This window comes from Pezoporus occidentalis, unplaced genomic scaffold, assembly GCF_034315485.1.
Source record: "Pezoporus occidentalis ecotype Australia unplaced genomic scaffold, CSIRO_AGI_Poc_V1 ctg350, whole genome shotgun sequence".
Classification (NCBI taxonomy): Eukaryota; Metazoa; Chordata; class Aves; order Psittaciformes; family Psittacidae; genus Pezoporus; species Pezoporus occidentalis.
Window position 1 is genome coordinate 68506 of NW_026915484.1, and position 13057 is coordinate 81562.

At 47.0% G+C, this 13057-nt stretch overlaps 1 protein-coding gene across 1 annotated transcript in view; it reads left to right on the plus strand.

The window, feature by feature from the left end:
* The window catches only part of PPME1 (protein phosphatase methylesterase 1), a 34805-nt gene that overhangs the window by 6852 nt on the left and 14896 nt on the right, over positions 1-13057 (plus strand). The window contains exons 2-3 of the mRNA XM_062630419.1: positions 9043-9136; positions 11634-11726. Of these exons, the coding sequence (XP_062486403.1) occupies positions 9043-9136; positions 11634-11726 (187 nt within the window). The remainder of the gene's footprint in view (positions 1-9042; positions 9137-11633; positions 11727-13057) is intronic.

Genomic DNA, 13057 nt, shown 5'->3' on the forward strand with positions numbered 1-13057 from the left:
AGGCTGCCCCAGCCCAGCTCTCTCAGCCTGGCTCCAGAGCAGAGCTGCTCCAGCTCTCACAGCAGCTCCGTGGCCTCCTTTGGACTCACTTCTTCATGTGTCTGTGCTGGGGAATCTCATTTGAGCAAAGTGGCCAAATCAAAGAGCTTTGTCCACTTTGCTGTGCCTGTGGGACTGCAACACGAGGCTGAGTGCTCTGATCCATCAATCTTCATCTTAGCTCTGCTTTCAGCTGCTGTTCTTTCCACACTTCCAAAGTAATGGTACACGTGAAAATGCAAACAGCAGGATGTTGGATCCTTGACTGTGTGAAACACTGATGTTAATGTCTAAGGAAAAGCCCTCTCTAGTTAAAATGGCTGCTGCAGAAACGTTTGGACTGGCTTTTTGTGATAGCACAAGATGTGCGCTTAGGATTCCATCATATTTCAAAGCACCTCACATTGATTTCTGCTGCCTTGCTTCCCCTAAACTACAGCCCCCTTGCAGGTACATATGTGTGTGCACCATCCAGCAGTACCCTCCCTTGATGCTATAGCACTCTCCTGCCTGTATTCAGTCCTCTCCAAGAGAACTATCCAGCTGAATCATGTTTTATGCTTCTCTTTGACTTGAGGAGGACGTGAAAATCACACCGAGAAGAACTTGAACTTCATTTTTTTAATGTTCATTTATTTTAAGGAGCAAATTCATCTGAGGTTGTGTTTGAAATCGTCAGCGTCTTGAAAGTGATTGGTTTGAATTGCTTGGTCGCAATGGAGATAAAACCAAACTTCATGGTCAGAGTTCTGTGGGGAAATGGAATAAAGGAGTTTGCAAAGTCACTGGTGAAGCCAAAGGGTTGAGACCCTCCCCTCAGCAGCTCCTGAAGGCTGCAGCACCTGCTGCATTTGCTGTCTGATTTTGTGTCTTGAGTTTAGCCCATGTTTGCTTACAGAGCCAGCAACGAGAGTTAAGGATCTGGATGGGATTTGAATATGAAAGACTGTTTGCTGTTCACTTCCAATATGTGAATAAAAATGATGTATGATTATAGAATCCCAACCTGGTTTGTGTTGGAAGGGACCTTAAAGCTCCTCCAGTTCCAAACCCCTGCACAGGCAGGGACCCCTTCCATAGAGCAGCTTGCTCCAAGCCCCTGTGTCCAACCTGGCCTTGAACACTTCGGTAGCTTTAAGTACAGACTTTCAGTAAGCAAAAAGAAAGAAAGAGATTACTAAAAATACTTCCCCTGCTTGGTGCAATCTCTTCAGTTTTAGGAAAATAGCACAAAAACCCGTTTAAGAGCTGATGAGAGGTTTGTTGAGCCACGTGAGCTCCTACTGCTCCCGGATCTCTTGCAGTATGTGTTCAAGGCCAGGTTGGACAGAGCCTTGGGTGACATGATCTAGAGTGAGTCATCCCTACCCATAGCAGGGGGCTGGAACTGGGTGATTTTAAGATCCTTTCCAACCAAAACTCTTCCATGTGCACATATTCCTTACATGATGGAGAGGACAGACGGCACAATAGGGTAAAACAAGTTGTAGATGGTGCCCAGAATTTGCTTTGTGATTCCAGTTTCCTAGGTTGGCTTGGAGTATAAGGAGCATTCTAGAGAAGTGCTTATGTTGGATCCATCTGTGGCTTGGGCTGATGGAGACTTTCAAAAGCAGTGATTAGCCCTCTCCGTTTAAATATTTGGTCAGCAAAATACTGCTCCAGCAGAGGAAGGTGCAAAATCACAGCTGCTGTTGATGGGGTTTGCTTCTAATTTTGGGTGTGTTGATGTATCACTAACAAAAAAGCAGCTCTGGAAAAGGAACGAATCAAAGATATTAATTCTTTTCTTCAGAAAAGAAGAATTCTTTCCTCTTGAGTTCAGCCACTGCCCAACCTTCTGCTGTCACCAGGTGATTTGTGGACAACTACACATTTATTCTGCCTTAAATTCAGCATTAAATCAGAGATTTTTAACGTATCTTTTCCCAGCGTTATTCGGAGGGGAACATTTTGCTTTAAAGTAGAATCTACAGGTACCAGCATCAGAGGTGACAAAGGTTTTTAATTCCCAGCTCCTCTTTGCTTTCTGCTCTAATTGCCCTGCAAACCTTGGAGGTCTGGTATATATTATTCCCAGATATTCACATACAACACCCAAATAATAACTTCTTCTCTGGGGGTGATAACCCTTGTTAAACTGAATTTGAAGCATATGCTGATGATGGTACATAAAGCAGTGGTAAGTTCCTAGGGAAGGGCTTGGCTCTGATATCATGGGTTCCTCTTGCAATCCATGAGCTAATCCTCATGGATCTGTCTTGGTATTGGCATCTTTCTGCCGCTTGCGTGAACATTTTAGCTGTGGTCCTTGTGTTGGACCTCTGCTGTCAGGGATGATGTTGGAATGGGATACAGAAATGCTCATAAATTTTTTGATTGTGCCCTTGTTGCGTTTGTTTGTTGGTTTTATTTCCCATTCAGGTTTTCTCCAAGCAAAGGATGTGGAACATTGACCAACCTAATTCACTTCTTAGGAATTAGGGATGGCAAAGTGGAACCGAGCAAAGTTTACCCTTTTCATCAATAGTTGCCTCACAAATTCAGACTGTGGCAGTGTGCTCAGGCCAACCCTGTGTGGGTTTGTGCTGCTACTGAGAGGAGCAGTCTGTCTCCTAATGTTCTGCTGCTTCATCTTCTCCATTGTACTGTGCTTGGGTGGCCTTGCAGTTAGCCAGGTAGGGGACAGGGCTGAAAGATCAGAGCAGTTGTGGCTGCCCCATCCCTGGCAGTGTTCAAGGCCAGGTTGGATGGTGTTTGGAGCAACCTGGTGCAGTGGAAGAGCTAGTCTCTGCCATGGATTGGAGCTCTTCAGGCTCTTTCCACCCCAAATTATTTTATGATTCTGTGTGTCAGTGCTGTTGGTGACTGCAGGGTCACCTTTTCTGTTTATCTGCCAGCTCCAGGAGAAATTGCTGCCAGAGGCTGATACCAACTGCTCCAGGTTATCTGACCTCATGACAGCATCTGTTTGAGAAAATGAGCTGAAGAGCTTCACCCTGAGCAATGGAGATGGAGTCAACTGAACTTACTCCTTTACTTCTCTTCTGCCACCCTGTCCCACATAGTCCTGGCATTGTGTATCATAAAATCATGGAATGGTTTGGGTTGAAGGGACCTTAAAGCTCCTCCAGTTCCAACCCCCTGCCACAGGCAGGGACACCTTCCACTAGAGCAGCTTGCTCAAGATCTGACCAGATGAGGCTCTGTAAAGCTTCTTGCTCTACATCCTGTTCTCCACTCCTGATGATTTCTACTCTTCTTTGAATCCTCTTCACTTTATCCTGAAATTATTGATGCAGCTGCAGGTACAGTATTCCACCATGGTGGCTCCGGTGCCTTACGCAGCAGATGTGCAGTCTGTGCTCCAAGCTGAGGTTGTCCTTTGATGCCTGAGAATCACACCACAACCAGGGTCACCATGCTCTTGCTGCCCATCACAGGACCGTGTGTCCTGTCTTATTAATGTGGTTTCTTGCCTAGATCCTGGGTATGTGACTTTACTTTGTTAGCTCTGAGATCTGTCCTTCATCTGTCAGAAAAGGAACAATTCCAAGTCCTTCTACACCTGCTCTTGCCCTTGCAGGATGATGAATATTTTCTGTGTGGCTTGGCTATTGGTACCTGGTTTTGGTGAGTGTTGTGCTTAATATTCCCTCTGGAAGCCCTGAATGCTTAAAAATCTGGTAGAGACTGCAACATGGGTTTGCTGTTCGGGGTAGATCCTGAGCCCAATATGATCAGGGACAGCTGAAGCTGCTTCACATTATTGCACTTTGGGCTTGTAGCATTGGTGTGCAACTGCAAGAAATTCAGTTCATGCTTTTTGTTGTGAGGAATTTTGATGCTAAATATCCCGGACTTGTGCCTACTTGTGATTCATGTGATTTTGTACCTCTCCTACACAGTATAGGTTTAATGTCAACAGGCTTCTGTGTTCCCTTCCCTTCTGCAATAGTGGCTGTCCATGCACCAACCTCATTTCACAAACATGATTGACTTCATAGAATCCCAGCCTGGCTTGGGTCGGAAGGGACCTTAAAGCTCCTCCAGCTCCAACCCCTGCCACGGGCAGGGACCCCTTCCACTGGAGCAGCTTGCTCCAAGCCCCTGTGTCCAACCTGGCCTTGAACACTGCCAGGGATGGGGCAGCCACAGCTTCTCTGGGCACCCTGTGCCAGCGCCTCAGCACCCTCGCAGGGAAGAGCTTCTGCCTAAGAGCTCAGCTCAGTCTCCCCTCGGGCAGGTTAAAGCCATTCCCCTTGGCCTGGCCCTACAGGCCCTTGTCCCAAGCCCCTCTCCAGCTTTCCTGCAGCCCCTTCAGGCACTGGAGCTGCTCTCAGGTCTCCCCTTCAGGAGCCTTCTCTTCTCCAGGCTGCCCCAGCCCAGCTCTCTCAGCCTGGCTCCAGAGCAGAGCTGCTCCAGCCCTCGCAGCAGCTCCATGGCCTCCTGTGGCCTCGCTCCCACCACCACAACTCTTCATCTCCCATGCTACAATTACCCAGCAACTTGCTTGAGCATTTCCCATGTTCTGCCTCCCTTAAAGAGAGTCCGCTTATAAACTTCTTGGTCTCGCAGTCCCAGGTTACCAGGGAGCTCCTGATGTTTACCAGATTTATGGATCATGTTGGAAGGGCTGTAACCAGGATGATGACAGTGTTTCCTAATCACCTGCAACTACTCAGGACAGTCCAACCTAAACCAGCTGTAACATGCTGCAGCAAAGTCTGCCTGCAGTGAAACACCACGTCTATAAAGGGGATGAAATTTGTTGTTGCTAACTTCACATCCTGCCTATTCAAACTGGAGAAGGGAAATGATCCAAGCTGTGGGCAGCACTCTCCATCTCCAGCAAGAACCAGAAATGGTACGGAGGGAGCGCATGATCGGCACTGGGATGGCTTCCAGGCAAGGGGACAATCCGTACAGTAGGAATCTCGGCTTGAAAACTACATGGACCAGGCAAGATGGGTGTAGACAGTCATGAATATTGTAGAGAACAGGCAAATGTTGCCTTAGTGTGGGCTTCAGAGTAAACAGGACTGATCCTTTGTGCTCAAAGCCCAGTTGAATCATGGCACTGTTGTCACAGATGCTGTGGAAGGAGCTCTGGAAGTGGCTCCTGTTCTATGTGATGAACTAATGGAAGCTGCCCATCCTGGATGTAACAGTGCTGAGGATGCAGCTTCTGGAGATGCCAGTCCTCTAATAGTGAAAATTTGGAGGCAGGATGTAACCTGTTCATGGCTTAACCCTTTCCAGAGCATTGCTGTGCTGGCATCTATGGACAAGGGCCTGTAGGGCCAGGCCAAGGGGAATGGCTTGAACCTGCCCGAGGGGAGACTGAGCTGAGCTCTTAGGCAGAAGCTCTTCCCTGGGAGGGTGCTGAGGCGCTGGCACAGGGTGCCCAGAGAAGCTGTGGCTGCCCCATCCCTGGCAGTGTTCAAGGCCAGGTTGGACACAGGGGCTTGGAGCAAGCTGCTCCAGTGGAAGGGGTCCCTGACTGTGGCAGGGGGTTGGAACTGGAGGAGCTTTAAGGTCCCTTCAACCCAAACCATTCCATGGTTCTATGGAGCACTTCTACCCGGAGAGGTTTCTTCCTTTTGTACAAGCTGGGACCTTCCTGCCAGAGCTCCGCATGCCAAGGGAATAACCCCCGAACAGAGGCAGTAAAAACTAAGCCTGGTTTTCCCAGTAACACATTTCCAACATGTGAATCACATCCTTCCTCCCCAGGCAGTTAGACTCAGCTCCTCTTTATATATCATAAGGCTGATTTCTGGTGCAGTTTGTTGACAGGCACATCACAAAGCACTGCAACAAATTACTCTTGAAATTAGCTGCTCCTGTAGTACTAATGGCAGGTTGTATCCAGTGCCCTAGGGAGTGTGAATTACTGGGTGAATGCAGAAGACCTGTTCTGTGGATATTGTATAAACCAGGACTCTCAAAGGTGCCATTAGACAAAGCAATTGAACAGCTCCCCATGACCCGGCTTCAGTGTGCACTTGAGCCCAGACCCCCCCCATGTGCTGGGCTGCACCCCCAGAGCGTGAGCAGCAGCTCAGGGAGGGGATCCTGCCCCTCTGCTGCATCAAGGGGAGACCTGAGAGCAGCTCCAGTGCCTGAAGGGGCTGCAGGAAACCCAGTGGAAGGGGTCCCTGCCCGTGGCAGGGGTTGGAGCTGGAGGAGCTTTGAGGTCCCTTCCAACCCAATCCATTCTGTGGCTCTATGAAAGGTGCAGCTGTGCCCTCTCCTTGTATCCCTATTGCTAACAAAAGGCTCTGCAATCAGAATTTTCTTGATGACTCAGTTGCTGCAGAAGCTGTTTCTCAGGCTCGCAGTCACTCAGCGAGGCTAAAAGAGTAGTGCTTAATTTTGGCAGGAACATAATTAGGCTACATTGGAGCCCAGGATACAGGATGAGTAACAGAGCATCGTTTTAACAGCCTTTTTGCACTTCCTCTCTTCTGGGGGAGGCAGTCAGCAGAGAATATTGAAATCCAGCCTTGGCGTGGGGGTGAAAGACCTTCACAGGGGAACAATCCCTGTGGAAGGAAGTTTCTCCTCAATTCCTGGCTTCCTAAAGAAGTAGCAAAGAACAAGCAAAGCTCTTCAGTTGTACAGAAACAAAGCTCCTGTTTCTCCTGATATTTCTAGAGTATGAAATAGAAACCGACCACCTCCTGAATGGTCCAGGTTCACTTCTGGGGGTTTCCAGACCTCAGTGCTGTTCCTGTCAAATTCCTGTTAAAGGAGATGTCACACACCTACATCAAGCCAGAGAACGTTAATCTCTGTTAGTGCCTCAGCCTAAATCTCATTCTCAGATTAAAGGAAAAATATCACATTCCAACCTCAGCCTTTCAAAGAATGCTGTAGATCAGGAAGAACATCCCCGGCAGTGTTCAAGGCCAGGCTGGACACAGGGGCTTGGAGCAAGCTGCTCCAGTGGAAGGGGTCCCTGCCCATGGCAGGGGTTGGGACTGGATGATCTTAATGTGCTTTCCAACCCAAACCATTCCATGAGTGTACATTTTCTGAGTCACTCTAAGAAGACAGAATCATAGAATGAATGAGGTTGGAAAAGCCCTTTAAGCTCACCCAGTCCAAGTGTTCCCAGCACTGCCAAGGCCACCACTGCCCCATGGCACTGAGGCCTCGTCTCCATGGGGTGTGAACCCTTGCATGGCTGGTGCCTGCATGGCTGGTGCCTGCATGGCTGGTGCCTGCAGCCCTGCCCTGGGCAGCCTGTTCCAATGCCTGAGCACCCTCTGGGGCAGGAATTGTTCCTCAGCCCCATCTAAACCTGCCCTGGTGCAGCTTGAGGCCGGTTCCTCTTGTCCCATCCCTTGTTCCTTGGGAGCAGAGCCCAGCCCCTCCTGGCTCCATCCTCCTCTCAGGCACTTGTAGGCAGCCATCAGGTCCCCCCTGAGCCTTCTCTTCTCCACACTGAACCCCCCAGGTCCCTCAGCCCTTCCCCATCACACTTGGGCTCCCAGCCCTGCACCAGCTCCAGTGCCTTTCTCTTGACCCAAAGTGTTCATTGGCCTTTTTTTTGTGATGCTGTTCTCATGGTCTTTATAGTTAAAGGATAGATCTGGGAGCACAGCCTGAGTTAATGTAACCCTGTTCTTTTCCTTCACAATCCTGATGTTGCCCTGCATACAATATCAAAATAGAAATCTGCTTGCAAATATGTTGAAGTTTTAGCCATTGCAATAAATTCCAGGAATCCTGAGGTGTGATTAGAACTTGGTGTTGCTGCTAACTTCAACCTGGTGGTTTTTATGTGTTCTGCTCCCACCAGTGTTCCTAAGTTTCTTCTATATAACCCACTGCTCAGTTCTCTCTGTAGTTGTTCTGCAGCCACGCAGCCTTTGGAACAGGTTGACTCTTCAATTGAGTGATACTGCTTTTATAAGGAAGAGGAGATTTCTAGGAAAGCTGTAATCCAACAAGTAATACACGGAAGGTAATAGTAATCATTAGCAAATAGCTGGCACTCTGCTTTTCATTGCAGTGGTGTCAGGGTGACTTCTGAGTGGGACTTACTCTTTTTCCTTTAATTATGATTCATGGGGTAAGTTAGAAATTTAGGATGGCTTCCTGAGTTCCTGAGCACTCCGAGTCATGCCAGCATCAGGCTTGCTGTAAGGCTAGGGCAAGACCATTAAACAGAAGGGTATTTTCTTTATCTGAGTTTGGAGAAGAAAAGGCTCCTTAAGGGGAGACCTGAGAGCAGCTCCAGTGCCTAAAGGGGCTCCACAAAACCCAGAGAGGGGCTTTGGACAAGGGCCTGTAGGGCCAGGCCACAGGGAATGGCTTGAACCTGCCCAAGGGGAGACTGAGCTGAGCTCTTAGGCAGAAGCTCTTCCCTGGGAGGGTGCTGAGGCACTGGCACAGGGTGCCCAGAGAAGCTGTGGCTGCCCCATCCCTGGCAGTGTTCAAGGCCAGGTTGGACACAGGGCTTGGAGCAAGCTGCTCCAGTGGAAGGGGTCCCTGCCCGTGGCAGGGGTTGGAGCTGGATGAGCTTTAAGTTCCCTTAGACTGAAACCAGTCTGTGATTTAATGACTTTTATCTCTGTTTTGGAGCACCTTATGTGTGGATGCAGATGGGGAGATTGTGCAGGAGCAGCATCACTCTGTGCCCTGTTCTTTTTCTTTTCCCTTGGCTGAGGTCTGTGTATTCTAAAACACCATGGTCCAGTCTTCCTTGGTATTGGTTTATGAGAAAAATACTCTTCCCTCTGTGTCTTCAGTAGTTACCCTGAGCATCTTTGTGATCTCCTTGGTAGGAGTAACAGGCAGGAAAGAAAGGGAGGATTTCCTTAGCGATAGTGGAATCACTGATTTTATATGGGGATTTCAGTAACATCATTTGCTTCTAGTCAACTGGTGTGTAACTCTGCTGTGTTCTCTTCAGGGAATTTAATGACACCTGTATTTATATTAATGACTTTAAAAATACCTCTTTCTTACTGATGTTTTTTTGTCTTGCAGCCCTGGAAGGAAACGTGACTTTTCACCAGTGCTTTGGAGCCAGTACTTTGAATCTATGGAGGATGTCGTGGTAGAAAATGAGACTGGCAAGGATATATCCTTTTTTTCCCAGATGGAATTGTTCTTACTCTGAGTGACTGGAGCAGTTTTATGTGTTATTTAGTTTATTGGGGTTCTTTTCAACTTTTTAATGTACCACTACTCTTCTTTCATTTCTTCTTTTGCAGCAATCCGTATCAGTAACTAGAGCTGTCCCTTCTAAACTGACTGTGAGGATGTTGTGGCTGCTCCATCCCTGGCAGTGTTCAAGGCCAGGCTGGACACAGGGGCTTGGAGCAAGCTGCTCTATTGGAAGGTGTCCCACCCATGGCAGGGGGTTGGAGCTGGATGAGCTTTAAGGTCCCTTCCAACACAAACCTGTGGTGATTTTATGATCTGATTGTACGGGAACCACTCATGCTGCTCCCACTAACACAAATGGCACAGAGGAAGCAGCATGTGAGTTCCCATATATACACACCTGAGCTGTGGGTCCCTCCTTCTTGCACCTCAAATTGTCAGTCCACTGGCTTGTGTGCAGACTGGGAAACTTCTTGCTCTGACCAAGGTGGAGGAGTTTATGCCATAATAGGGTCTTCTGGCAGCATCAAACCAATTATGACTGCAGTGGTTTCATCTCCAAGGTCTCTTCTCCTTTTGCAAACATTCATATTTCTTCTATACTTCTTTTCAAGCTGACTCTTTGTTACTCTTCAGTTGTAGTTTAATCCAGTTAATAGCAGTCATCCTCTCTTAGGTGCTCAAATTGCTGTTGTGTCCATCCCATTTGCTACCTGGGAGCTTCCCAACAAGCATAGTGTGAGCAGGTGCTGGGACAAGGCTTCCCATCAGTCTTACCTTTGCCTACAGCTCTGGCAAAAGCAGGTTTGAGAGGTACTTCCAGGTCTCTTGACCTAATTGCAACATGAAACCATTGTAATCTGTGTTTAAATAACACAGCCTTGTAGTTTTAATAGTTGCATCCTTTTTAAGCATGCATATTCTAGCTTGGCCATTAGGAAGAGTAAACTTCCAAGCTATTTTCCTCCAAATGCCAGTCAATTTAGAATTGAGTCTCTAATGCCAGCAGCATATTTGAGACGAGACAATTCTCTCTCCATGTTGTTTTGCTCAGTTTGTCATTATTTTCTGTCAACGAGAGGCATTTTTCCAGTTAATCCCATTAATTCTCCATGTTTTGCACCATGTCTGCTTCTGATGTAAATGCTGTGCACACGCCTGAGGCTTCATAAGTAGTAAAATGGAAAGGATAATGGACCTATTTGCGTAGGTGATGTCCATAAGCATCCCAGGTTTAAGCAAATCTTAGTTGTTTGGGATTTATTCAGCTCCCTTTAACAGAAGCTCGAGCTCTTGTATGAAAGGTTATGGACAGATGTGTACTGACTTCATAAGTGGAGCTGGTTCCCACTGGTCTGCCCAGCTACCTGCTGCCATTCCATCACATCTCATGTGGACAGACCCCAGCTGAAGAAACTGCTTAAGCTGACACAGCGTAACTGAAATGCCACAGGGAACACCTGCATGAACTGTTTGGCAAAAGCAGATCCAAAGGGAACTGCAGAAAACCAATGAACAGCCTCGTCAGTAACAGCAGCAAGCAGGGTTGGGTTCAGCAGGATGCTTTTGTTCACCCCAAGAGCAGGAGAGCAGTGGAGGGAGGTGAAACGTCTTGTCTGATCTGTTGGTCACAGTCCTGGGCACTGAACACACATCTCATGACTTCCAGTTCTGTGCCTTTCCCTAGGTGACATTGGTTTTAGTGATTGTTCAACTGATTTTTCTCCATCTAAATATATACTGTAAGGGATTTTAGCTGCTCTGGTGAAGCATCTTTGCTGTGTGTGTTCCAGAGAGTAATTACATTGCCTTAAAAATCTCATTTCCTGGCTTATCTGGCAGTTTTCCTTGGAAGTAATAAGGAGTTACACCAAATCAAAACATGCTCCAAAGTGTTGGTCATGGTTTGCTTTTTCTTTTAGTTTTTCATGGAGTCACAGAATGGTTTGGGTTGGAAGAGACCTTAAAGATCATTCAGGGAGGATTACATGGAAGAGGAGACCTGGGCAGCAGGAAAACAACTCTTAAAGCTTAAATCAAGTTACATTTTGTCTCGGTTGTGCTTGCACATGCCTGTTGATAAGAGGAAAAATCATAGAACCATAGAATGAACTGGGTTGGAAAAGACCTTTAAGATTATCCAGGCCAACCATTCCCCATCAGTGCCAAGGCCACCACTGCCCCATGGCACTGAGGCCTCGTCTCCATGGGGTGTGAACACTTGCAGGGCTGGTGACTGCAGCCCTGCCCTGGGCAGCCTGTTCCAATGCCTGAGCACCCTCTGGGGCAGGAATTGTTCCTGAGCTCCATCTAAACCTGCCCTGGTGCATCTTGAGGCCGTTTCCTCTTGTTATATCAAGCCTTGGGTGCACAAGGGTGGAAACAAACCCCTGTTGGGTACTGGGGACTCTAAAATAGACTCAGCAGAGTGACTTGAGGTAACTCTGTGGAATGTCCTTAACTGTTCATACACTTTTCGAATTTACAAGAGTGGATTGGAGGGGCCTGTCCTGCTGCTCTTACATGGTGGAGGCCATTCTGCTCTTTCCTGGGCTGTATTTACTGTAAGTAACCTGCTGCTTTATGCAAGTATGTATTTGTGTGAATATAGTCATGTTAATGTGGAAGGCAACTCACCTCTCGGGTATGTTAAACACAGCAGAATCAGTTCAGAAGCTCTCTTATGATCTGTTTTGCACCTGATTCAGGTCTTCTAAATAGCTCCTGTGAATTTCCAAGGCATTTCTCTATGTACCATACCCATTTATTTTCCAGAAGGCTGCTTTTTCATGACTACCAGTGAAATTCCAGCAGCTTTATCTCATCATAATCCTATCTTTGTGTGTTGAAGCCCTGTTTGTCATGTCAAGGAATCTCCTTTGGTGCTCAAGCAACTCTGAGATGGTGTCAGTAAGGGAGTGAGTGTGAGGACTGGCCAAACAAACATCTGTCCCACTCCATTCTCTTTGGAAAATGACAGGAGTTAAGGAAGAAAACCTCTGAAGGATGACAAGTAAAGTAAAATCACTTGCAGGGTGTGATTTTTATTTGGGACCTTATTAATACAGGGACTCTTCTCAACAGCATGATGCTCTAGGATGACTTCCACGGAGTAGTGACTGAAGTCTCTGTATCTACCCCATGCTTCTGGCTGGGTCATTGGGCTGGACATGACTTAGTCTTTAAGCAGAGATTCAAATGAGTTACAAGCATGAACATTTCACAAGGGTCACTAGTGACTGCTCTTGATTTCCCCACGTGATTCCTGAGTAATCCTGGTGTAATCATAAACCACCTTATAATATAAGACACATTAGAAAAATACTTTGCCAACTGGGCTGTAATTGTGGTCTTGAATAGTACCCAAATTACAGTTCATTTTTAACTTTACCTGAACTGGAGACTGCTGCAGATCTGGGTCTCCTGAAACTGTTGGACTTTTAGTAAACTGGAGATTTAAGGCTTAAGCCTGTAGGTACTTGCTTGTAGCTCACTAGTTGGTTGGATGCCTTTTACTCTTCTAGTTTAGTGCTTTTGTTATGCAGTGAAGGTCATTGCTCTTAGAGGCAGAGGCATGAAATCACCTATTCCTTAGTTAAGGAAGAGGCTTCTTAAAAGTCGCTTCCACCCTTTGTAGAGCTCTATTTGCAATAGCAACACCAATACTATGTTGGCATTTTAAACCCCCTAGAGTTGAATCTAGCAGAGTGATTGCAGTCATCACACTGTATTGGCTTTATATGTTACTATATGTTGTTATAGCAATTAACAGAGATCACAAGCAGGATTCACATAGATTTACATCTCACACTTGAGACTGCATCTGCAGGAGGAAGCTGCCACAATTAGCTCATGCCTTTGCGTGGCTGCTATAGAATTACTTGCTTTGTGCATC